The 26,067-nt window shown below is 50.1% G+C and overlaps 1 protein-coding gene across 1 annotated transcript in view; it reads right to left on the bottom strand.

Moving 5' to 3' along the window:
• Positions 1-25,324, bottom strand: part of ATP1A3 (ATPase Na+/K+ transporting subunit alpha 3) — a 29,448-nt gene extending 4,124 nt beyond the window's left edge. Inside the window, 20 exon segments of the mRNA XM_021004117.2 lie at positions 432-555; positions 881-952; positions 954-1,036; positions 1,515-1,683; positions 2,142-2,292; positions 3,217-3,353; positions 3,471-3,646; positions 6,887-7,079; positions 7,648-7,782; positions 8,411-8,520; positions 8,695-8,893; positions 9,535-9,803; positions 16,538-16,618; positions 16,621-16,654; positions 16,902-17,036; positions 17,389-17,502; positions 18,330-18,533; positions 18,785-18,844; positions 19,244-19,372; positions 25,148-25,324. Coding sequence (XP_020859776.1) covers positions 432-555; positions 881-952; positions 954-1,036; positions 1,515-1,683; positions 2,142-2,292; positions 3,217-3,353; positions 3,471-3,646; positions 6,887-7,079; positions 7,648-7,782; positions 8,411-8,520; positions 8,695-8,893; positions 9,535-9,803; positions 16,538-16,618; positions 16,621-16,654; positions 16,902-17,036; positions 17,389-17,502; positions 18,330-18,533; positions 18,785-18,844; positions 19,244-19,372; positions 25,148-25,153 — 2,581 coding nt within the window. The 5' untranslated portion in view covers positions 25,154-25,324.
• Positions 25,325-26,067: the final 743 nt, after the last annotated feature.

Genomic DNA, 26,067 nt, shown 5'->3' with positions numbered 1-26,067 from the left:
TCACCTGAGAAGGGTCACCTGAGGGGTCTCACCTGAGGGATATCACCTGAGGGATCTCACCTGAGGGGTCTCACCTGAGAAGGGTCACCTGAGGGTCTCACCTGAGAAGGGTCACCTGAGGGTCTCACCTGAGGGATCTCACCTGAGGGGTCTCACCTGAGAAGGGTCACCTGAGGGGTCTCACCTGAGAAGGGTCACCTGAGGGGTCTCACCTGAGAAGGGTCACCTGAGGGATCTCACCTGAGGGTCACCTGAGGGGTCTCACCTGAGAAGGGTCACCTGAGGGGTCTCACCTGAGAAGGGTCACCTGAGGGGGCCTCTTGCCTAAAATGGGTCATCTGAGATAACAAGCTGAGGCAGTGGCCCAGGGGTCTCAGATGCCCTGAGCCTGGCATCCAGAGGGTCTTTGAGGACAGACCCTAACCCCTTACCTATCTGCCCATATGCCATACTAATGAGCCTTTCGTTCACCAGCTTGTCTGTCCTTGGATTTCGGGGCTGTCGCTTCATGATGTCACTCTCAGCAGCCTCGTAGGCCAGGGAGATGGCAGGCACCTGCACAGGACAGAGTAGGGAGCCACCTCAGTGAAGGCCCACCTTAGACACGTTATCTAAGAGGGGAGGTCTTACCTGAGATCACTTACCTGTGGTGAGAAGTCTCCCTTAATTTGTATGACCCAACAAGGTCTTGAGAAAGATGACTTAATAGGGTCCCTACCTTGGCAAGTTACCAGAGCCAGATTACTCCAGCACCCTCCTCTGAGCTCAGCACCTTTGAGGGACTTTCAGGTAGACCCACCCCAGAACCACTAGCCAAATGCCACAGTGATGGACGTGAACTCCTCACAGCCCCTTGGGGAAGCTGAGCAGAGGGTCTCACCATATCTGTGCCCAGGTCAATGCAGAGGATGGTGATGGTTCCCAGGGGCAGGGGGATGTTTGCCATGATGAAAAAGAAGGAAGGGGGTAATCTCAGGGATGTTGCTGGTCAAGGTGTAGGCAATGGATTTCTTCAGGTTGTCGAAGATCAGTCGGCCTGAGGGAAAGAATTCAGAGGGGGTCAAACCAGGCAGTCACCTGCCTTCCTGAGGGGTGAACTTGACTTGCACTGAGGCAAAGGAGCTTGGCCTTCCTCAGACATCTTCCACCTCCTTTCTCCATCTCCCAATTCTCCTGACATTCTTCCAGTGCTCTGTTTTCTTATCTACCCTGAGGCTGTCTCTATTCCCACGGAAGATGGGGGTGGGGGGAGAGATGAGGGACCCCAGCTCATGTATAAGCCCACAGAACCCCAGAATGGAATGGCCCTTTTGGATCATTCGTATGGTCCTTCCCACTTCCTTTTATAAGAAGGACACTTTGACGTCCAAAGATGGGCCCCTAGGGATTCAGAATCCTAGAACGTCAGAGCCAGAGAAGACCTCTGCCACCATCTAGTCGAACCCTTTGCTGATGGGGAAGCTCAGTGAATCATCTGGCAGAGTTTGGTCTCCAGATCCCAAGCCTGTCCTTACCCTCCTCCACACCAGTGACGATGGAAGCAAAGTTATCATCCAGCAAAATCATGTCAGCTGCCTGCTTGGAGACGTCAGAGCCAGCAATGCCCATAGCCACACCGATATCCGCCTTCTTAAGGGCAGGTGAGTCATTGACACCATCCCCAGTCACTGCTACAATGGCACCCTGTGGGAATGACAGAGGGGGAGGGGGAAGGAGAAGGAGGCAGGGACTTGGGCTTCTGGTCCTCATGTCTCTTAGGGGTTCAGTCTTCCAGGGTCCAGGCCTTGGTCGCCCTTCTGGACCCAGGCATTTGGACCTCCAGTACCTTCCCTCTTCAGGGACTCATGTCCAGTGTTCCAGTCTCTGCCCTTCTGAGGTCTTAGTTATACAGTGTCCAGGATATACTGCTCTTGGGTACTCAGGCATCACAGAACTATGGATTTCACTATTGTCCCAACTCATCCAATTGCCTCAGGAATCCAGGCCTCTGTTCCTCCATCCCCAGGTAGCTAGATCCCTACCCACTGGTATTCACAGCCTTTGCCTTTCTCAGAGACCCAGGCATCTGGGCCCCCAGCTCATGCTCCCTTGGTGACTCAGGACTCCCGACCTATGCAAGGCCCAGGTGTCAAAGCTCTCACCTGTCTCTGGCAGCCTTCCACAATGATGAGTTTCTGCTGTGGGGAAGTTCGGGCAAACACAATCTCTGTGTGGTTCTGCAAGATTTCATCAATCTGTTCTGAGGAGAAATCCTTCAGGTCCGTGCCATGGATCACACAGGCCTTGGCATCCCTGCACAGGTACAGAAGGTTGGTGAGGGATGCCCCAGTCCTGGGTGAGGGCAGGAGAGGACAGAGAGTCTGAGGGGTGACAAGGGGAGAGAGAAGGGTTGACAGAGACATCATACAGTTAGGGAAACAGAGAAAGGAAGGGAGGGAAGGACAGAGAGAGAGAGACAGAGACAGCTCAGGAGGGAGACAGACAGAGAGGAGGAGGAGCAGACAAAGAAAGATTGACTGAAATCAACAGAAAGATAAAAAGAGAAGAGGAGGGACAGGCAGATAAGAACAAAAAGGAAGAGAGCAGAGGGATGAGAGATCAGAGATAGAGGGAGAGAAGGATCATAAATCTAGATCTGGAAGCATCCTCAAAGACCAACTTGTCTGACTTCCTGTGCTGCTAAAGAAACTGAGGCCCAAAGAGGTTAAATTACTTGGCGAAGCTCACACAGCTAGGAGGTAACTGCGTGGATTTGAATGCAAGTCATGTGTACCAGACAGACAGACAGACAGAGATGGAGGCAGACAGAGACAGAGACAGAGACACAGAGACAGAGAGGAAGGAAAAGGAGGTGGGGGAGGATGAGAAAGCAGAGACAGCGAAACAGAAAGAGAGAAACATAGAGATAGAGAAAGCATGAGAAGCAGAGATAGAGTCAGACAGAGAGGGAAAGGAAGAAGGAGAGAGAGAGATACAGAGAGATATATAGAGAAATATACAGAAAAGAAAAATATGGGGAAAACAGTACATAAAGAGGAAGCAGGAAGGAGACTCAGCAGACCAAGCTGAGGAGAGACAGAGACAGAGAGACACTGAGAGACACAGAAAGGAGATAGATCCAGCAACAGTCAGTCGGAGGGATACCAAAGGAAGATGACAGGGAGAAAGGAAACAGGGAAGAGTTGGGCAAGGTCCAGGATAAAGTAGCTGCCTCACCTGGGATTGACCTGACTCACAGGGATGTTGAGCCTGGCAGCAATGTCCTCCACAGTCTCATTGCCTTCAGAGATGATCCCTACACCCTTGGCAATAGCTTTAGCTGTGATGGGGTGGTCGCCAGTTACCATGATCACCTGCATAACAAAGGAGGAAGTAGAGGTCATGGCTGCACCCTTTCCCCTTTACTCTGCTCTTCACCCTAAGGAACTCAGGTATCTTGGTTCCCCCCCCTCAGCCACTCCTGACCCCACCTTGATCCCAGCACTTCGGCATTTGCCCACAGCATCGGGGACAGCAGCCCTGGGTGGGTCAATCATGGACATGAGGCCGACGAAGCAAAGATTGTCAGTGGTGAAGTTGACATCATCACAGTCGAAAGCAAAGCCCTTAGGGAACTGTTCCTCAGGCAAGTAGTAGTGGCAGAACCCTAGCAGTGCCCAGAAGAGATGGTTAGAACTTAGGATCTGGCCTCCCCTTCCCTGTCCTTGGACCTACATCATTAACATGGTACTTGGAAGTCACTAATCTCTCAATCTCTCAACTTTCCATCTCTGGAATATCCACATCCTTCTGCCACCTTCCCAACCCCCTGGTCCTCAATATTCCTATTTCCCAGTGCCCCTCCTCCAACCCTGTCTCCTCCTCATCTCACACTCCTAAAAAATAAAGCTGACAGAGCTCCTTTCTCACAGTCACCCTGTGAAACTAACTGTGCAGATATTATCATCGTTTTGTAGATGGGGAATGCAGAGGCTCAGAGAAATTTGCCCAAAGTAACAGTAAATGTCAGGACCAGGATACAAAGCCAGATCTCCTGACTCCAGGGGACTCTCAGGTTTCCAGATCTCTAATGCTCAACTCCTCAGTATTCCCTTCCTCTGACCCTCAACTCCCCATCTTCCTAGTCCTACAACTCCCCAAGTATCTTATTCCTATAGCCTCCCAATTTCCTAATCCCTCACCTTCCAACTCTGCAGTATCACCAGCTGGCGATCTCCTCAGCCCCTCAACTCCAGTGCCCTCTCCCTTATTCCCTGAGATTCCCAACTCATCATCCTCAACCATTGTATCCTTCAGTTCCCTAATTCCTTATGCCTCAGGCCCCCAACTCCTCAGTTCCCTCAACTTCCCAACTCTTCACCCATCCCAGTTTCTAATCCTTTAACTTCTAATCCTCTAGTCCCTCACATTCCTTAGTTCCAACCCCACATTTCCCCAATTTCTCATTCACCTAGTTACCCAACACTCTGCCTCTCAATTCTCTCTCCCAGTCCCCAACTTCTCTTTCTCCAGCTTCCCAATTTCTCACTGCCATAATCTTTTAGCTCCACATCCTTCAATTCCCTAAACTTCTCCTCCCACTCTTCCACCCCCTATCTCTCCACCCACAGCTCATCATTGTACCAATCCCTAATTCTTTACCTTTCCTAATTTCTCATTCCCCCATTCTTCCAATATATACACTATTCTTCAGTCCTTCAACCCCCTAATTCCTATTCCTCCAAATCCTCAACCCCAATTCCTCATTCTATCAGTCTTCCAGTCTTCCCTATTCCTCAGCCACCCAGTTCCCTATATAACCCAGTGTTCTACTCCCTCATCCTTCTGATCCCTCAGTCTCTTATCTCCCATTCTAACATTCAATTCCCCAGTCCCTCAACTGCCTATCCTCCAGCCCCCCAATTCTAGCCCCCAGTTCCTCATCCCTAATCTTCCTATGCCCTGTTTTCCAATCACCTATCCTCCACCTCCCTATTTTGTCTCTTCTTCCTCTGCTCTCATTCCTTCATCTCCCAAACTCATGGCTCAATGAAACTACTCTCTCCAACATTGCCAGTGGTCACTTAATTGCCAAATCCAACAGTCTTTTCTCAGTCCTTGTCCTTCTCAATCTATCTGCAGTATTTGACATTGTTAACCATTCTTTCCCTCCTGCATGCTCTTGTTTCTCTGAAGTCTCATGACACTTGTTCTCTCTCTGCTTGCTTGTCTTGATCTCCTTGGCTTGATTATCATCCATCATCCACTCACAGTTGGCATCCCCTAAGGCTTTCTGTTGGGACCTCTCTCTTTCCTATGCACAATCTCTCTTTGGTGACCTCATCAGCATCAATGGGTTTAATGTTTATCTTTCTGCAGGTGACTGACTCCTGGATCTATATATCCAACTGCAGACTCTCCCCCGAGTTTCAGTCCTACATCACCAACTACCTAGTAGACATTTCAAATGGGATGTCCCAAAGACATGATAAACTCAACATGCCCAGAGGAACTCATTATTTCCATCACCACTACTGCCCTTCCCCCTTCCAAACTTCCCTACTTTCTGTCCGAGGCACAACCATGTTTCTAGTCACCTAGGTTCAAACTCTTGGTGTTAGCCTTAATTCTTTATGGTGCCTCCTCCCACACATCTAATTAGCTGCCAAATCTTGTGTTTCTGCCACCACAGTATCTCTCTCCTCTCATCCCTTCTCTCCACTCATATAACCACCACCCTTGCTCAGGACCTCAGCATCTGTCCCCTAGATTACTGATACAACTTATGACTTTCCCGCCTTGCCTCAGCTCTCTCCCCACTCCAGTCCATCCTCCACACTCCTGCTAAAGTGGTTTCCCTGAGTGCACATCTGGCTATGTGACTTCCCTATTTCACGAACTCTTGTGGCTTCCTTTTGCCTCTAGAATCAAAGACAAACTCATTTGTTTAGCTTTTAAGGGCTGCCCCCAACCTGTCTTTTAAACCCTATTTAACATCATTACCCCTCCCAGCCTCTGCAGTCCAGCCATACTGGCCTTCCCTCTGTTCCTCATGCACAACAATCCATCTCTTATCACCATTTTTGTTTTATTACCTGTGCCTAGAATGTATTCCATCCTCACCTTTACCTCACAGAATCTCTTTCTTCCTCCAAGATTCAGTTCAAGCATGACCTTCTACATGAAACCTTTTTGTGAACCCCAAGCTGCTTAGTGCCCTCCCTCCCTAGACACCTTGTATTTACCTAATTTGTATTTATTCTCTCTATAATCTGGATTTCTCTCCCCCGCTAGAATGTAAGCTCCTTGAGGACAGGCATTCTTTCAATCCTTGTATTTGTATTCCCACCCTCTGGCACAATCCTTGGAACATAGTAGGTGTTTGATATAAGTTTGTTGATTGATTGTCCCGCTTCCCTAACCAAATCCCCAGCCTCAGTCCCCTGTCTTCAAATGCCCTATTTCTCTAGTCTCCCAAGCTCTATCCCTCAGTCCTTTGTTAATTACGTCCAACATATCTTGTATATATCTTGTTAGTACATTTGTTGTATAGTTGTCTGCCTGCTGTCCTTCCTGCCCCCCCAACATCACTTCCACCCCTTACATTAGACTGTGAACTCCTCCAAAACAAGAGCTATTTTTTTTGCATCCCCAGAGCTTCACACAGTGCCTGACAAACAGTAGGTGCTTAATAAATACTTACTGGTTTGACTGCAGTTCCCCATCCTCCCAGTCCCCTATTCTTCCAACCTTCCGTTTCCCTCAATCCCCCAATTGCCCATCACCAGTCTGCCAGTAATATAGAGCACTCTCCCCTGCGCCTCCACTCCCACCATCGCCCCCTGCCAAACCCCAGTCTCTTGACGCTGAGTCAGGGAGTGGAGACACGGGCTGGGCGGAGCCGTACCAAGCACCCGTTCGCCCAGCCCGCCCAGCTCCAAGTAGGCATTTTGGAAGGCCTCCTTGAGTTCGTCATCCAAGGCCTGCTCTTTGCCCTGCAGCAGAATGGTGGAACATCTGTCCAGGATCCTCTCAGGGGCACCCTTCATCACCAGCAGGTATCGATTGTCATTGGGGTCCTCCGTCTCGTGGATGGAGAGCTGGGAAGGTCCAGTGAACAAGTCAGGGGTGGCGGCGTGGCGTACATACACTCCCCCATTGCGTCAGTCCTCCCCTCTCCACACCTCACTCTCTCTGCGTGTCTTTCCCTCCATCCATCTCACTCCTCATCTCCTTGTCTATCTGTCTGCCTCTTTCACTTTCCCTGCCTTGCTGTCTCTACATCTTTGTCTCTCTCCTTCTCCTTGACTGTGCCTGTCAGTATTGCCTTCTCTATCTTCCTGGTCTCTGTATGTCTCCTGTGTAGTTCCACCTCCCTGGCTCTGAATCTTCTGCCTGCATCTCTCTATATGTGTGTGTCCCTCTACCAACTAGGTGGTTAGGGCAGGGGGAAGGGGGTCAGGATACCTGCATTTTAAGCTCAGTTCTTCCCCCTTGATTCAATGTGACTTTGGACAAGACATTTCCCTTTTCTGGGTCTCTGTTTCTCTACGTATCACATAGTTCTTAGTGGTAATCTCTCCCCCTTTCATTGTTAATGGAGTTGAAGGGAATCCCCTCATTCCTGGTCACTGTTGGTGATATTGAAGGGGATCAGTCCTCACATACCTGGTATTTGTTGGTGGAATTGAAGGGGATCTCAGCCACTTTCTTGTTCCTTTCCCGCATCAGTTTCACAGAGCCAGATGACAATTCAATGCATTTCAGAAGGGCTGACTCAGAAGCATCTCCTGCCACATCCCTCTGTGTGAGGGGTAAGGGTGGGAGAACAGGGAGAGGGAAAGGCCAGTGGCAACAGTGGCTAGGTTAGTCTGGCAGCATTGAAAATGGAAGCAAGAAATGAGGAATGGGGCTCGATCCAAGGGATGGTGGGTGGTGCTAGGGAAAACAAGCTGTGACTGAGAAGGACTAGGTCCTCGAAGTAGAACCCACAGCTGTACAGGCATAGGTGAACACAGCTAAAAGGGGATGAGAGGGGACACGTGTGGAAGGGGTTGGACACCCAGATGAACACGGGGAGGAAAAGAATGATTGTAGAAAAATAAAGGTCATAGCCAGAAGGAATTGGGGTAGTGGAAATTGTGGCAAGAACTAAATTTGGAACACCGAACTTGGAATCACGGGACCTTAGTTTAAATCTCAATTCTTCCACTTACTATACTTCAGCAAATCACTTAACCTCTTTGGATCTCAGTTTCCTCATCTGTAAAATGAGGAGGGTTGGACAAGATGACCTCTAAGGTCAATTCCAGTTCTTTATCTATGAATCCATGAACAATCTAAGCCCAGCTGTAAGGGATTGGGAGCTGGGTCTGAGAACCTCTAGGGAGTTAAAGAGGGTAGGGAGAGAAAATCCCTAGCCCAGTCTCACCTTGAGCACAGGTATGTTGTCCTGGCCTCCCTTGAAGACAGCTCGGTTGCAAAGGCCAGCAATGTGGGACAGGGCCACCCAAGTGTGGGAGCTCTTGTCAAATGAGGTTCCTGTCATGGGTGGAGGGAGAGATGTGGACTCAGGGTGGGGCTCAATCCCTGTTCTTCAAAATGACCTTCTGGGGCCAGTCTCCCTCCAGGTGCCCTTATGGACCTAGCTTTCTCTGGATACTTCCCCAGTCCCTCTGTTTCACCCCCTCCCATAGCCAGGGGAGTCACAATCACCAGATTGGTCCTCAGTGGTGTCTGCCTCATGGATCTGGTTGTCAAACCACATGTGAGCAACTGTCATCCGGTTCTGGGTCAGGGTCCCAGTCTTGTCTGAGCAGATGGTGGAAGTGGAGCCCAGGGTCTCCACCGCCTCTAGGTTCTTCACCAAACAGTTCTTCCGGGCCATGCGCTTAGCAGTTAGTGTCAGACACACCTGTAGGGGAGGGAGACACTGGTGTCCAGCTTCCCAGCCCCTGTCCCTCTGGGGAACATAGGCATCTGCTTCTGCAGCTCCTGTCTTCTTTGGGGACACTAGTGTCTAGCATTTCAAAGTTTGCCCTTCTCAAGAACTAAGGCATCTTTTCCTCCCAGATAAGTCTTCTTATTGCAAATCCAGAATTTCTACTCTACCAAGTGACTCTGTCCCCCTTTAGAAGGGAAAAATCTGTCTTCTTCAGGGGCCAGACTGTGTGCCACTGGGGAACCAGAAACCCTGTGCTCTGCCCTTCTAACCCCCTTCAGCGCTCAGGTATAGTATAGTTCCTAGTCTCAGCCACTCTCAGACATCCAGGCATTTTGTCCTCCCAAACACCACTCCCTGGAGATCCAGGCTTCTGGCTCCAAAATCTGACCCCTCTCAAAGACTGAGATGTCCATTCCCCTAGCCACTCTTCCATCTAACTTCTCATCCCCCAAGGACCCATATGTCCCGATCCTTCAGCCCTAATTCCTTGTGACTCCAGGCATCTATTTCACTAATCCCCATCTTATGAGGAAACAAGGGGACCTAGTCCTCCAGCCCCTACCCTTTCAGGGACCCAGGCATCCCAGAGCCCTCACAGGAGAAGCCCTTACAGTGACAGTGGCCAGCAGTCCCTCAGGCACATTGGCCACAATGATGCCAATGAGGAAGATGACAGCCTCGAGCCAGGTGTAACCCAGGATGAGGGAGAGGATGAAGAAGGAAACGCCCAGGAAGACAGCCACGCCTGTGATCAGCTGGATGAAGTGTTCAATCTCGATAGCAATTGGAGTCTTGCCCACCTCCAGGCCAGAGGCTAGAGTTGCAATTCGGCCCATGACAGTCCGGTCACCTGTAGCTACCACCACACCTCGAGCTGTGCCTGAAGTCCGAAACAATCAGTGAGAGAATGCGTGAACAGAAGAAGGGAGTCCAGCAGAAGAGAAGGGCTCCACTGAGGGAGGCAGGGCAAGGGAGAATGGGGTGGAGCTCAGGAAGGATATAAGGGGTTCTGGGAGAGGATAAGAGTAGGGGCATTTAGTGAAGGAGATGAAGGCTCAGTTAAGAGACAAGGGGTCAATAAGGGGAATGGGGCAAGGGGGTTCAATAAAATGATAAGTCTTCATGAGAGCATGGAGATCTCAATAGGGGGATGAGAGACTCAGTGAGAGTATTGGAGTTCTAGTGGGCAAGGCAAAGCTTAGGAAAGACAATGGGGGCAGTGAGGACATTGGGGATCAGTGACAGAATGGGAGTGTTTAATGAAAAGAATGGGAATTCAGTGGGGACATGACAAGGCTTTGAGGTGAACTAGAACTTCAGTATCAGGGCTGGGGGCTCAGTGAAGAGGATGTGGTTTAGTGAGGTGATGGGGGTTCAGTTGGGCAATGATGATGCTGAGTGGGGGGCTGAGGATTCATTGGGGAAGTAGGGATTTAGTATAGGGTGGAGGACTAGCAGGAGAAAGGGTGACTCAATGAAGAGCATGGGGATTCAGTGAGAGAGATATGAACTTAGTTAAAAGCTGAAGATCAGAATGGAGCAAGGGAGTTCAATGAGATGATGAACCTTCACGAGGACATAGAGGTCTCAATAGGGTGATGGGGGCTCTATGAGGGGATGGGAGATTTAGTGAGAATATTGGAGCTCTAAGAAGGGAAGGACTCAGGGAAAGTCGTGGGGGACTCAGTGACAGGGTGGGGACGTTCAGTGAAAGGGATGGTCATTCATTGGGAACACGATGAGTCTCTGAAGTGGGCTACGGATACAGTGGGGAAATCGGGAGCTCAGTGAAGAGAATGGAGTTCAGTGAAAAGGAGAAAGTGGGATGAGGAAATGTTAAGGCTCCATGGATGGACTGGGGATCCAGTGGAGATAGGGGACTCATTGAAGAGGATTGAAGAAGTTTCAGTGAGATGATGGGTAATGATGGGGCAATGATGGGCAATTATGAGGCTTGGGCATGTGCTACAGACTTAGTAGTGGAATGAGAGACTCAGTGAAAGTGAGGAAGTTTAGTGAGATAATAGGGAGCCTAATGAAGGATATTGGAGTATAGTGAAGGAATAGGGGACTCTGGGGAAGTGGAGGCTCAGTGTTGGGCTAGGGATTCAGTAGGGAAATGGGTGACTCAGTGAAGGAAGCTTGGTGAGGGTGACGAGGGCTTAGTTAAAAGATGGGGGTAAGTGAGGGGAATGGAATAATTGGGTTTTAGTGGGAGGATGGACCTTCATGAAAGTCTGAGTGGGGGCTAAATAGGGGGATGGGGCTTAGTGAAGGTATGAGTCATCAGTGAGTAGGCTGTTGGCTTAATTTGAGTAACAAGGACTCAGTGAGGGGGATGGTGGAGAAAGTGAGAGAGATGGAGGCTCACCAAGGAAAATGGGGAATGAGTCAGAGGAATTAGGGACTTAGTGAGGGAATAGAGAGGCCAATGATAGGAATAATTATTTAGCAAGGAGGATAAAGTTAAGGCATGGGTGGAATGGAAGGATAGGGGCTTAATTGAGTGATGGGGATCAATGAGAAGGAAAGTCATCAATAAGACATAAAATTTAGTGAGGCAGATAGGGGCTTATGAGAGGAAAGGGCTTTATGAAGGCATGGGGGGCTCACTGGGGAATATGGGAGCATAATGATATGGGAGATGGGAGAACTCAGTGAAAAATGGAGATTCACAGGGGATGGGGCTTTCCTGAGAAGATGAGGGCTCAATGAGCAAAATAAAGGTTCAGTTTGTGTGTTGGGGGTGAGGTTAAGGGTAGATGAGGGGAACAGGTGACTAGGTAAGGGCATAGGGATTTAATTATGTAACTGGAGGTTCAGTAAATAGGTGAGGAAGATAGAGAGCTCAGTTACATGATGGGGGCTCAGTGAACAAAGTGATTTAGTGGGACATATGTTCTGTGACCTGATGGGATGTCATTGAACAGACGGAGGGTTCAGTGAAAGGGATAATGGCTCATGGGAGGCCTCCATGAGAGCACAGGGATGTAGGCATGTAGCTTGTGGGATTGGTAAGAGAACGATTGGTTTAATGAAGCCATGGGACTTCATCGTGGGAGCTCAGAGAGAGGGTAAGGACTCAGTGAGACGATGGGTGTTCAGTGAGGGAATGTGAGCTTCAAATGAGGGGCTGGAGAGCTCAGGAATGGACATTTAGGAGCTCAATAAGAAGCCTAAGAAGCCTAGTAAGAGAGAATGAACATTCAGTGAGGAGGGCAAATGTCAATGGAGGTATGGGGAGAGCACAGTGACAGTGATGAGTGCCCAGGGAAGTAGATGATGGGCTCAGAGAAGGCATCGAAGGCTCAGTGGGGACTGAGTGAGAGAACTGGGGATTAACTGAAGGAATGAGAAGCTCAATGAGTGATATGGGAGGGTCAGTGAATGCAAGGATCAGGGTCCTCCTCATGGCCTAGAGGAAAGTGAGGAGGATGGTGCCTCAGTGATGGGAATACAAGCTCATGGAGGGGAATGATGGCTCAATGAGCAGGATGAGGTCTCAGAAAGGGAATAAAGCTCAGTCAGAGGGATTAAAGGGATCACTGATACAGGTCAGATTCAGTGAGAAGGCTGGGAGCTCAGTGAGAGGGATGGGAACTCAGTAAGGTGAAGGAAGCTAAATGAAGGGAATAAAATCTCACTGAGAGGACAGGGGTTCAGTTAGGGGATGGGAAGCACAGTTAGGAGTCATAGCTCTCTCAAGGAAACAGTGAGTTACATATGGGTTGATTGGGGCTATAAGGGCTCTTTGAAGGAAATGGGTATTCAGTGAGAAGAACGAGATATTGAATGAGGGAAATGGGCTGGGGGGCCCATGGTCAATGGAAGGATGAGGAGCTCAGCAAAATGGCTGGGGGAACAGTGAGGAGGGATGGAGCTTCATCAGGGAGAGAGACATAATACTGGCTCAGTAAGAAGGGCAGGGGCTAATGGATAGTTGTCACTGAATGAAAGGATGGATTCTTGGTGAAGATGATGATGGCACAGTGATGGGATGGTGGGGCTCAGTGACTGAATAGAAAGATCAAAGGAAAAATGGGTCTCAGTAGTAGAGATGTAGGCTCAGTGAGGGGAATGAGAGGGTTCAGTCAGAGGGGTGAATGGTTTAGTGATTGGATGAAAAGAACACCAATAGGAATGGGTGTTCAGTTTGAGGGATGGAGGCGCTCAATGAGAGGGATAAAAACTAAGGGAAGAAAATGTTAGCCTAAGGGAAGAAAAAGGTTAGACTTCAAGTGAGGAAGCGGATGGAGGAGAAATAACTTTGGAATCAGAGGACCTGAGTTCAAATCCCAACTCCAACACTTACTAAATGTGTGGCCTTACAAATCTAACTTCAGCTCACTGGGCTCAATCTCCTCATTGGTAAAAAACAAAAACAAAAACAAAAAACAAAAAACAAAACTTGGATCTTGGCTCCTGAGATCTTTTCATCATCTATGACCTCCTGTTCCTATGACTTCAGTGAATAGGATGAAGGCTTAATAAAGGGAAGTTGGGAAATCAGTGTGGGAGATGAGACTCCAGGAGGAAATGAGAGCTCTATGAAGGAGATTCTGGCTCAATGAGAGTTCTGGGGTCCTAAAGGTATTGGGATTCAGTGAATGGAATGAGGGTTAAGTAAGAGGGATGGGGGACTTAGTAAAGGGATGAGGACCTTAAGAAGGCATGAGGAAGGGTTAGAGGCCAAAGGTAGATAAGGGTACAGTGTCAAAATATGGGTTCAGTCAAAGGTCAGGGTGCTAATGGGGGGTGCAAATTCAAGAAGGAGGAAGAAGTGTCAGTAGAAGCATGAGGGCTTAGAGGGAGAGTGAGAGGTTCAGTGAGGGAGATGAGGGCTTAGTGACCTGATAGAGGGCTCATTTATAACAGGATGGGGGTTCAGTGAGAAGCACTGGAGAACCCATTGAAGGAAATGTGGGGTTTGGTGAATGAAATAGGAATTCAGGGATGGGTATAAGAGTTCATGGATGCTTAGTTGGGAGGATTGGAAGCACAGTGAAAGGAACAGAGCAGAGAGAGGAGATAGGGGCTCAGCTGTGGTTGAAAGTGGCCAAGTGAAGGAACTGGAGTTCAGTGAGGGACATGGGGGCTGAGTGACAACAGTAAGGAAGATGGATTAATGTGACAGATGGAAACTCAGCAGGGGAAATGGGGGCTCAGGAAGAGTTATGGGGACTCAGTGAAGGGGTGAGAACTAATTGGGGTGGTGAGGGCTCAGTGATGTAGATAGAAGATAAGTGAGGGGTTGGAGCTCAGTGACGGGGTTGGAGGTCAATAAGGGATTTGTTGGGAAATGGAGGAGTGGAGGCAGTAGCAATTCACATAAGTGAGAGAAAAGGGGGCTCAGTGGTGATAATAGGGATCAGTGAGGGGACATGGAGGCTAAGTCAGAGAGTGGGGGATTATTGGGAAAGTGGGGGATCAGGGGAGGTGATAGGGACTCAGTGAAGGGATTATACGAAGTGTATGAGAGCTTGGTAAATAAGGAGGATGTGGTCTCAGTGGCAATAGTGTGGGAGATAAGTGATATGAGGACTCAGGGGAGGAGACAGAATCAGTAAAGGAGGTGGCAGACTATTTGGGGGAATGGAGGTCAGGTAAGGAAAAATGTGGATTTATAGGGGAATGGGAGCTCAGTGGAAGGGACAGGAGCCCAAGGAGGGAGGTAGAAGTTAAGCAAGGGGGAAATGACTCCATAATAGACATGAAGAATTAGTAAGGTGATATGGGGGCTTGGGTGAATTGGAGATTATTGGGGAATGGAGGCTTAGTGAGAGTGATGGGGATTCAGGGGGGGAGGATTAGAATTAATAGAGATGGATGGGGGTTCAGTGATGGGAATAGGGGATCAGTAAAGGGGGAATGGAGGATTAGTGGGGGAATGAGGGCTCACTGGGTGAGACAGGGCTGAGTTGGGAGATATGGATATTCATATAGTGATGGGTGAGGGGTGAGGCATTATTGGAGCTCAGTGGTGGAGATGAAGGTCAGTAAGTGAAACGGTAGATTTAGGGAGGGAATGGGGGCTCAGTGGAGAATATAGGGGAGTCACAGTAAGAAGAGTACAGTAATGGGATGGGGAATTCATCGAAAGAATGGGAAACTCAGGAGTAAAGGCACTAAGTGTGAGGATGGGATGCTCAGGGAGGTGGCAAAGTGATAGATGATAGGATAAATGTTAAGGATAAAGACGTTGAAGATGGAGACTCAGTGAGAGGAATGAGGGAGCACTGAGAAAGCAGAGGATCAAGTGAGGATGATGAGAACTTGGAAAAGAAAAATGGAGTTCAGTAAGGGGGTGGAGATTCATTTGTGGGGGTCTGTATAGGGAATGGAGAATTGGTGAGCAGATGAGGGCTCCAAGTAAGTAATTCTGTCAGAAGATGAACTCTCAGTTAATGGATAGGGGAGCAAAGTGAGAAACACTGGAGTGAGTGGGGTGGAGGTCCAGGGAGAACCCCAAGAAGGGTACTGGACTTTGGCTTAGTGAAGGAATACAGGCTTGGTGGTGGACTGAGGATTTAGTAGGGGAATGAGAGGCTCAGTGAATGGGAGGGGCTTCAGTAAAGAGGAGGGGGTTTGGTAGGAAGTTGGGAGGCTCAGTGAGGAGGTTGAGGCCTTGCCTAGGGCAGAGCATCATAAAGCAGTGGCTGGGGTGCTGGACTCAGAATCAGGAAGACCTGGATTCAAATTCTACCATAGGTGTTTACTAGCTGCATGGCCCTGAAGAAGTTATTTAATCTCTCTGAAGCTCAGTTTCTTTATCCATTAAATGGGCATAGTAATAGTACCTACCTCACAGGGTTGTTGTGAGAATTAAATTAGGTCATGTATGTAAAGTGATATATAATTGAGAGTTATTACTATTGTCATCAGTGATCAGAGAAAAGGCTCGATGAGGAAGATGGGAGTTTGACTAAAATGGGGGCTCAGGAAGAAGTATAGGGTGGTTGGTGAGGGGAGTAGGGCCTCAGAAAGAATGATGAGAATTTAAGGGGGCCAACAAGGCTTTAGTAAAGAAATGGCAGATATGCTGGAGGTGGATGAGGGATTACGTGAAGGGACTAGGGGCTTAGACAAGGGTTGGGGGCTCTGTAAGTCTCAGTGAGGTGACAGCTTCTCAGTAAAAGAGATGAGCATTCAGTGAGAATGCTGGGTTCAGTAAGGGGAATTGGGTGTTAGAGAGGGGATAAGAGCTCCGTGAAAGCATAAGGGTGGAGCTCAGTGATAGACTGGCCCATCAGTAAGGGGGATGGGGACACAGTAACTAGAACAGGGGCTCAGTTGGGGGCTGGCAGCTTAGTGAGGATTATGAGAGCTCAATGAAGGACTTAGGGCTCAGTGGGTAGGATGGAGGCTCTGTATTGGATGAAAGCTTAGTTAGGAGGATGGGGAGCTCATTATGTGGATAGGGGCTAAATGAGAGTAATAAGGGCTTATTGGGGGAAAGCATGGGGACTCAGTCATGAGGATGGAGGTTTGATGGTAGATTGAGGGGTCAGGAAAGGAATGGTGAATAGAGTAGGATGCTCAACCTATGCAGTCCCATTTGCCTTCCCTTCCTCCCCTTATTCATCTATGCCTCAGCTTCCCCTGGGATACTCCCACCTTCCACACAATTGGTGGAAAAGAAGGTGATGTTCCTGGTCTCCAAAGGGTTGTCATGTGTACAGTCTGGGGATCGTGTCTGGGTTCAGACTCGCCAGTCAGAGAGGAGTTATCCACCTGGAGAGAAAAGTGCAGTAAGTGAGGAGGGATCAGCATGCTAGGACCATTGGTGTAGGAGGAAGGTCAGCTATCCCTGAAGAGGTAAGTAGTCCTGAGGGCAGGGATGTCTGGTCCCTAGGACCCTCTCAAACCAAGGAGCCTGAGTCCCTGATGGACTAGGGTCTGGGACACTTGAGTCCATAAAGGTATTGGGAGTGGGGAGAAGAGGTTTCTCCTGAGGCTAGGGATGGGGACTCTGGCTCACCTTGCAACCATGTGCTGAGATGATCCTGAGGTCAGCTGGGACTCGGTCCCCACCCTTGATCTCAATGAGGTCACCAACGACCACCTCTTCTGCATTCACCTGCATCTTCTCTCCCTCTCGGATCACCAGAGCTTGCTAGAGGAGGTACCGGGGGGAAGGACAGGCGGGGAGAAGTGAAAACCCTTTCATATCTGGTCCTTCCTCTAGCCCATGGCCTCATACTAGATGCATCTCCCTCTGGGGGTCCCCCAGCCTCTATAAGAGAGCCTTCCCTGTTCTCTAAGCTCCACTTCCAGGTCCCCCCATCTCTGACTTTCTAGCTTCAGCTATTCCAGACTTTCCCTTCTGCTGTTCAGCTAGTGCTTTAAGCCCCAACCACCAGAAGCTCCACCTATCACCAAGATCAGAGCCCCTGCCCCGACTCAACCAGGCCCAACCTCCCCATGCCCTATGCCTTGTTCCTGCCCCAGCCTGAAGGACCCCTGACCTGAGGGACCATGTTCTTGAAGGATTCCATGATTTTCGAGCTCTTAGCCTCTTGGTAGTAGGAGAAACAGCCAGTGATGATAACCACAGCAGCCAAGACAATGCCCAGATACAGCTAAGGGAAGGAAGCCACCCACAGGTCACAGAGATGTCCCATTTCACATGCATGGCCCATGGTCTGTGTTTGCCCCATGACCCTTCTATGTCTTCTGCATGAACTATGGCCCTGGTGTATCCCATTCTGTATCCCCTATGTGAATGGGCAGCCCATGCCTCCTGTCTGTCCCAAGCATATCCCGTCCCACATGTGTGGGGTACAGATCATAACATTTAGAACTGGAAGGAACCCAGAGGCTCCGTCTTCCAACCCCCTCATTTTAAAGATGAAACAACTCGAGCCTAGATAGTGTAAGTGATTGACCTGTTATCCCACAGTTTCTGAATACTAGGGCTGAGGTTTGAACTCTTCCAACTCCAGATTCATTGTGTTTACCTGTCTTATACTCATAAGCCCAGATCTTATCTCCCATGCACATACCATGTGTATATACAACATGTATGTACCAGATATATGCATGTCTGTGTCCCATATGTTCATGTGCCCCATGTGAAAACATGTTCCATGTCCTGGGTGTGTCTCCTGTTTAAGCATGTCCTTCACTCCCTATACGTGCCCCATGTCCCAAGTTCCCGTGTGTTCTCTAAGTCTATCACACATCTCATGAAGTTCTCTCACAGACTTCTTCCCATTCCATGAAGGCCATGGGTGAGTCATATGTACACGCATGTTCCATGCCCCGCGTCCTTTGCATGTCTCTTGTATGGGTCTCTTATATTGCCCACATTCCCTATGCATCCATCTCCCACGTCCTGTGTTTGTCCCTCGTGTGTGTCTGGCACCCCATGCAGATCTCATGTATGTTCCAGGCACCGTGCACTCACATTGTCTCCTGCAGGATCATCCTCAGTGCCTGCCTGGATGCCGTAGGCTAAGAAGCATAGAATAGCCCCAATCCACAGCAAGATAGAGAAGCCTCCGAAGAGCTGTCGGCAGAACTTGACCCATTCTGGGGTGGTGGGGGGAGGCGTGAGGGCGTTGGGGCCATCTCGGGCCAGGATCTCCTGCGCTTTGCTGTGGGTCAGGCCCTAGAGGACAGGGATCTCAAACAGACCAGCCCTGCCTTCAAGGGCCCCTGGGGCCCCAGCGCCTTGTGCCCAGACCTTAAGGCCCCAGGGTCCAGATCCCCAAACACTTCACACATTCAGGGTCCCCAGGGATCTTGAGCTCCAGCCCCTGTCCTAGCCCTTCTCCTCTACCACCCTTACCCCTCTCGTCACCACCAAGCATCTGCCCTTCTTCCCCGAGCAGTCCAAGTACTCTGGGCATCCAGTCTTACCTGCACACAGTCTGTGTTGTATTTCCGACAGACCTCTTCAACTGACATCTTGTGCTCTGTCTAAGGGACAGGAGAGGGGGAGGTTCCAATCAGGCCTAACTTGCCCAAGAGTGCAAGGCCCGGGAGAAAGAGGGCGGGGAGGACAGGACGGTCTGGGACGGCGGGAGAGGCGGAGCCTCAGAAAGGGCAGAGGAGACAAGAGAAATCAGGAGCTTTGAGATTTAGCACTAGAAGGATTTTGGAAACCCTCGATTCCATACTCCTCATTTGTAAGATGAGAAAAATGAGGCCCAGGGAGGGAACGAGACTTGTCCAAGGTCATATAGTTCAGTTAGAGGCGGCTACAGATCTTCTGACTCCACAGCAGCACTAGGCCAAGGATGTGGGAGACTTGGGAAGGGGTGGGCCCTGGGGGAAAGGGACAGGGTTCAGAGAGGGGCTCCATGGGTCAGGGCTTACCATGGCCACCTCCTTCTTGAGGTCGTCCAGGTCCCGGCGTTCCTTGGGCGCCTTGCCCTTCTTGGGCGAGCCCTTGTCATCTTTTTTGTCCTGCGAGGTGGCGACACGATAGCTGTCAGAGTGGCCGCGCTGCGGGCGAGAGGAGGTGACAGGGAGGGACACCCCCACAGCGCCCCGCTCCTCGCCCACACGCCGGCCTTAGCTCTAGACCTCCCAGGCAGGCCTTATCTCGATGTCTTTCAGATTGTCTCCTCTCCCTTCTCTCCAGGTGTGTGTGTGTGTGTGTGTGTGTGTGTGTGTGTATGGTGTGCTGTTTCTGACCAGCTCCATTTCTGTTTCTTTCTGTCTTCCTCTGCCTCTCCGACTGTGTCTCTTGTCTCTCTGTGTCCCATACCTCTTTGTCTCTCTTCTCCTGGTCTCTCTGTGTCTCTCTTCCTCTGGGTGTCTCTCTGTGTCTCCCCCTCTGCAGCTCTCATGCATGTGTATATGTCTGCTTCTTTGTCTGTTTCTCCTCTGTCTTTCTTTGCCCCTTTCTCCCTCTATTTAGGTTTTTCTCTCCCTCTCTGTGAGGAATCCCTCTCTTTTGATCTCTTTTTTCTCTGTGTCTGTGCCTCCCTACCTCTCAATTGTGGACCTCTCAGTCCCTTTTAGCTTCTATTTCTCTCTCTGTCTCTGTCTCTCCCTTTCTGCTTCTTTTTCACTCTTTTTCTCTGTCTGTGCTTGTCTGTCCCTCTGGCTGTGTCTCTTTCTGTCTCTTTGTCTCTTTTGCTAAGTGTCTCTGTCTCTCCCTCTCTCATTGTCTGTATCTGTGCCTGTAGCTGGCATATACATAAATGCCTGTACCCATACCCTTTCTCTCCCAGACCAACACTGCTGGGCATATTGTAACATCTTTGTCTCTGGGCCTATGTTTCCCCATCTGTTGGCCCTGAAGGATCTTTCCCATTTAATGTTTCCCCCTCCCTCCTCAGCTCCAGTCCTCCTCTTCCTTGAAGAGTATATGAAAAGCTAGTCTGCGAGATAAAGAGAGACGTAACAAAAGACATAAGGAGAAAGAGAGACAGAAAAACAAAGAGAAACAGGCTGAGGTAAAATGGTGGGGGGGGGAAGATAAAGGGGGGAGGGGTAGATCCTGTCTTCTCCTCTCCAGCTGGGCAGATCCCTAAGCTGAGAGGAATCCAGCCCAGCCCAGTCCTTCTCAGGCCGGCTCATCAGCTCCAGGATGCTAATCCCTTGGTGACCTTGTAGAGAGAAATGGGGAGAGGAAAAGCAATCTTCCTCCACCACAGGAACATACACCTAGCCCTCTCCAGGCCCTGGGGCACTGGGATGGAGCAGGCAGCTGACTGACCAGGGGTACTTCCCAGCCCTACTCTGTGCCTCAATATCCTCTTCTGTGAAATGGGGTCAGTGGTTGGATTAGATAGACTCTGACATTGTATGAAAAACACAGGATGACAAGAAAGGACATAGAAAAAGGGAGCAGGCAGATAGGCCAACAAAAAGAGGCAGAAATATGGGAAGAAAGGGAGGAAAAGAGAGGGGCAGAGAAACAGAAAAGCAAATAGAGATATAGGGAGACAGAAAGACAGAACCAGGGAAACAAAGGGGTAAAGAAGAAACAAGAAAAGGCAGAGACACAAATGGGCATTGAAAGTCACAGAATCAGGAGAGACACACAGTAAGAAGGATGCAGGGAAAGAGAAAGGTGGGTAGCAATAGAGAGAAGTGGAAAAGAAAACAGATAGGTATAGAGTCAGAGAGAGATGTAGTCAGAAAGACATAAGGGGAAATAGGGAGGCAGAAATACAAAGAGAGGAAGGAAAATGGAAAAGGATAGACCAGGAAAGAAGAGGTAGAGATGTAATATGTTCACATTTATATAGCGATTTAGAGGAGAATGGAGACTCATTAAGAGACAGAGAAAGAAAAATGGGAGGGAGAAGCCAGCTGTCAGTGTGCAAGGAAGAGGAGGACAAAGAGGTCTAGAAGAAGGGGAGGCCTGGCCACTGGCCAGCCCTGCAGCAAGACTGCACCCTAGGGGAGTTGGGGCACTGAAGCAGAGGGTTAATGAAATCCAAGGACTCAGAGTCCCCACAATACACAGGGAGAGAGACAGGGGCACAGGGAAGGGTAGATATCTGAAAAATGGAAAGACAGAGAGATGTGGATAGAGAGGAACTCAAATGCAGAGTGACTGTGGGAGGCAAAGACAGAGATACTGAAAGGCAGAGATAAAGAGGAAAGCATGAGAGAGATGGAGAGAAAGAAAGGTGGAGAGAAAGAGACTGAGAGGATTGGAGGGAGACCTCTAGAGGAAAAGACAAGGGAATGAATGATGGGGGATGGAAAACAGACCCTGAATTTCAGTGTTTCATTACCCTCTCCAGTCCCCTAAACACAGATTGAAGTGCATTGGGCACAAATGCCAGGATCCCTGAGGTGAAGGGGGCTGGGGGATAAGGACATCTGTGAAGTCTTCTTGAACGAGAGGCCCTGGAGATAAGGCTGAAGGGAGATGGGATGCCTACTCAGTCTGAGAAAAAGACACAGATGGAGAAACAGCAGGGTACAAAAAGAGACTGAGAAGGGGGAGGAGGGGAAGAGAGGAGAAATATGGCAAAGGACAGCCCAGGGGATGCCCAGCTACAGCTCCCACTTCAGTGTGTGTGTGTGTGTGTGTGTGTGTGTGTGTGTGTGTGTGTGTGTGTGTGTTTCTACTTGACTGTATTACCGTCTCTTCTTTAGTTTTTCCTGCTCTGAGTCTCTCCATTATATCTATCTTTTGCTATCCCCATTTTCCCCAGTCTCTCTGACCTTCAGATTTCTTTTTCCCTTCCTTAATCTCCTAACCTTTGTCCTTCACTCTTTCCCTTCCCCTTGCAGAAATGTGACTCTGGAGGCAGAAAGACTGAGAGACAGATGGTGAAAGAGATGAAGAAACAAAAAAAGAGGCAAGCTGATAGGTGCAGAAAGATGGGGACTGCAGTGAAGCAATGCGGGGTGGGGGGAGGGGAAGCTATTAAGACACAAGGACACAGAGGTGGAGAAAAAGGACATTGTACTGGAGGGAGAGAGTAGCAGAGATTCAGAGACACAGGGAGACCAAGACAGGGACACATTGTGATGGAGAGAGTGAAGGACAGAAAAGAAAGACAGATAGAAGGGAGAGGTAGACTGAGGAGCGAAATAAGGGAGACTGTGAGGTGCAGAGGTATGTGTTGGGTGGTGCTGAAGTCTGCTGTCTTTGTCCCTCCCCTCACTTCTATTGCAATCTTGATCTGCCTCTGTGTCTTTCTCTAGCACTTAGAATCTCTTCCTACTCTGCTACCCTGTCTCTCTCCCATTGTGACTCCATCCCCATCACCAGATACCTTGTTTTAAAGCTACTCTATTTCCTCATGTTTTATCTCTACCACTGTCTGTCTTTCTGTCTCTGTTTCTCTTTCTCTCCCTCTTCCTCTCTGTCTCTCTGTCTCTATCTCTGCATCTCTGTGTGTCTCTCTGTCTCTGTCTCTTTGTCTCTGTTTCTGTGTGTGTGTCCTTTCAGTTTCATATGTCTAAATTCTCTCTCTTTCCCTGGATCTCTCTTGTAATTATCTGTCTTTTCCTTTCAGTCTATATCCCATGTTCTCATATCAGTCCCTTTTTTCCGTTATATTTTAGTTTCATTTATCCATCTCTGTCTCTTTTCAGCTCTACCTACATGTGTCTCTCTATCTCTGTCTCTGTGTAGCAACATCTCTCTCAGAGCAAGGCTCTCTGAGTCTCACTTTTCTATCTCTCTTCTTTTATTTGTAGGCATCTCAGAATCACAAGTCTTTGTCCCTGTGTCTTCTCCAATGTCTGTCTCTGGGCCCCTCCCCCCAAGTATCTCTGAGATTTTGTCTCTGTCATATCTATCTGATCTGTCTTCCCCTCCCCACACCCATTTTTGTCTTTCTTAAAATCCCACAATCAATTTCATTTCTTAACCTTTCTCCTGATCTCCCTATATTGACTCCCCTTCTTCCGTCATCCTTCCCCCATTTCCCTCCCCCTGTCCTGAGGTATTAAAACTCCCCAGTCCAACTTACCTGGAAGTCAAAAGCCCTCATTCCCTCCCCCTGCCCCCTTCCCAAACCCATGTTCACCCCCTGTTTTTATTTTCCTCCCCACCCCAATCCCATCTCCAAGCTCATTTCCACCCTCCATCTTTATCCCACCCTCATTCCTGTTCTCATCCTCCATCTTTATCTCAATCATGGTGCAATGGGGAAAAGACTGAATACGATGACAAATGGACCTAGCTAGTCTTGTGACCTTGGGCCAGTCCCTTCACCTCTGTGGGCTCGGTTTCTTCATCTGTAAAATGAAGAAGCTGGACTAAATGACCTCTAAGGTCCCTTCCCGTTCTAAATTCGCTATTCTCTCATCTCCGTGCAAGCTTAGCTTTCCTGCCTCCCTCTGCTTCTCTGTGCTTCTCAGTGTCATCCACCCCCAGCTTCATCTTTATCCCCAACGGCACCCTCCAAATTGGTCCACATTCTCAATATTTACATAGCCCTTTTGGACATGCAGAATGCTTTCCACACAACAGCACGGTGAGCTAAGTCATTCAGGTATTAAATATTACAGATGGGGAAACTGAGTCCCACAGAGGTGAAATGCCTAATCCAGGCACATGCAGTGGTGGAGCCCAGATTCAAAACCTGGCCTCCCCTGACTCCGAGGCTATACTCTTCCTTACATCATGCTGCCATCCCTGTCCCCAACCCACTTTCCCTCATCCTCCATTTGTAATTCCATCCCCATCCCCCATCTTTAGCCTCATGCCCATACCAAACCCTATCCCCTGTTCCCACGCTCCAAGCCTATCTCCACTCCTATCCTCCATCTTTGTCCCAGTCCCCATCCCCTTCCTCTTGAAGGCCATTTTCCCCAAAGCCCCCCGGGCTGAGGATCAGACAGAATGGGATCCGGGTCTGCGGAGGGGGGGGGGGTGTCAGGAAACCGAAGTGACAGCATCTGGTGGAGAGACCCATGGACAGAGGCAAGGACACACAGACAAGGACACGGGGACACGCAGCTCACACGTTCTTGGGCACAGATGCTGATATTGCTTCTCTCCCTCCTCTTCCCTCCCTCCCCCTCAGGGGCCTAGAGCTCCCCCCTCCCGTCATGTCCCCCGGGGCTGGGCAGCTCGGGCACGCACGGACACACACAGACGCACACACACCTAACAGCAGCAGCGCACTGCGGAGCCCCCTACCCCGACGGGCCAGGCCGCAAAGGAGAGAGCGAGGTCGTTTCTGATCCCGCTTAGCTCCCCGACTCTGCAGTTAGAAAGGGGGATTTCACCCAGATGCATGCAAGGTCGCCCAGACATACACAGTGACACCAGCAATCCCAGCCACACATGTCAAAGGCAGCGGCTCACATATACATAGTCTCACTGAGACTCGGAAAGGCACCGAGACACCCCAAAGTCTCAATGACACCACCTCGCCGAAGCTCACAGTGCTGCACACAGATATAAACACCATCTCACAAGGCACACAGCTCCACAGCCCCGCAATGTCACACACAGACCGTCAATGACACACAGAGACACTCGGCATGGCACATCCTCACAATGTCACTCAGACCCACATCTCACGCTCAGATACCCAGTGTTCCAGACAGGCGCACAATGTCACACAGACCTACATCTCAAACACAGGCACGCAACATCACACAGATCCGAGCGTGTCACACATCAGACAACGCCACACTGAGACCCACGACATCGCACTCGATCCCAAATCCCAGCCCATGGATACACAACATTGGCACACAGCCCCCCAATCACACACACACACACACACACACACACACACACACACACACACACACACTCTGCCCCCTCCCAGCCCGGGCACCTACCCCCATCCTGGCGGCTTCGCTGGGCCTGGGGCCGGGGAACAGGGGTGGGGAATGGGCTGGGGACTTGGGGCTCGGGACTCAGGGCTCCGGGCTCTGGGGTTGAGGCTCCGGGTGCGGGGCGCGGGGCTGGGCTCGGGACTGGGTCCGCGCGTCCGCTGCTCGGTCCGCAGAAGAGGCCGCCCGCCCCCCGCCTCCGCCTCCTCATATGGCCGGGCGCGCGGGGGGGCAGGAGCCAGCCAATCGGAGGACCCGGCAGGATGAGCGGCATCCCGGGCCCCGCCCCTGGCACTGCAGCTGTCGTGGCGGCCTCCGCAGGGGGGGCGGGGCGAAGGGGGAGCAGCGCTGCGGAGCCCCCGCCTCGGGCGCCCGGGATGCCAGGCTCCCCGGCCCCCGCCTTTTCTCTCTCTCTCCCAATCTCACCCCCCCCCCGCCCAAGGGGCAGCCCCGGGAACCCTCTGCAGTGCGGGGAGACACTGCACACAGCCTGCCACCCATGAGAGCCAGAGACAAGAAGAGACACAGAGACCGCGGCAAGACATGCAGAGATAAAGAGACAACTAAAGACACAGAGATGCAGAGTCAAAAAGATCAAAAGATTCACAGGGACGGTGTCAGAGATAAACAGAGAGAAGAAGGGACTAGACAGAGGAAGACCAAGAGACAGCGACAAAAAGGAAGACAGAGTGAGAGAGACAGTCAGATGCAGAGACACAGAGACAAGAAAAAACAGTAACAAAGACCCAGACTAGGCAGAGACAGAGAGAGACAAAGAGAACCACAGAGACTCAGAGAAACAAGAAAAGACAGGCAGAACTCAGGAGACAGAGACAGAGGGAGACAGAGAAAGATACAGAGATGAGAAAGGACAGAGAAAAGAACGACAGACACTGAGAGAGACCAAGACAGTGATAGAGAGAGAG

The sequence above is a fragment of the Phascolarctos cinereus genome, unplaced genomic scaffold (assembly GCF_003287225.1).
Source record: "Phascolarctos cinereus isolate Bilbo 61053 unplaced genomic scaffold, phaCin_HiC Scaffold_726;HRSCAF=1367, whole genome shotgun sequence".
Classification (NCBI taxonomy): Eukaryota; Metazoa; Chordata; class Mammalia; order Diprotodontia; family Phascolarctidae; genus Phascolarctos; species Phascolarctos cinereus.
This window is presented reverse-complemented; position numbering and strand designations above follow the sequence as displayed.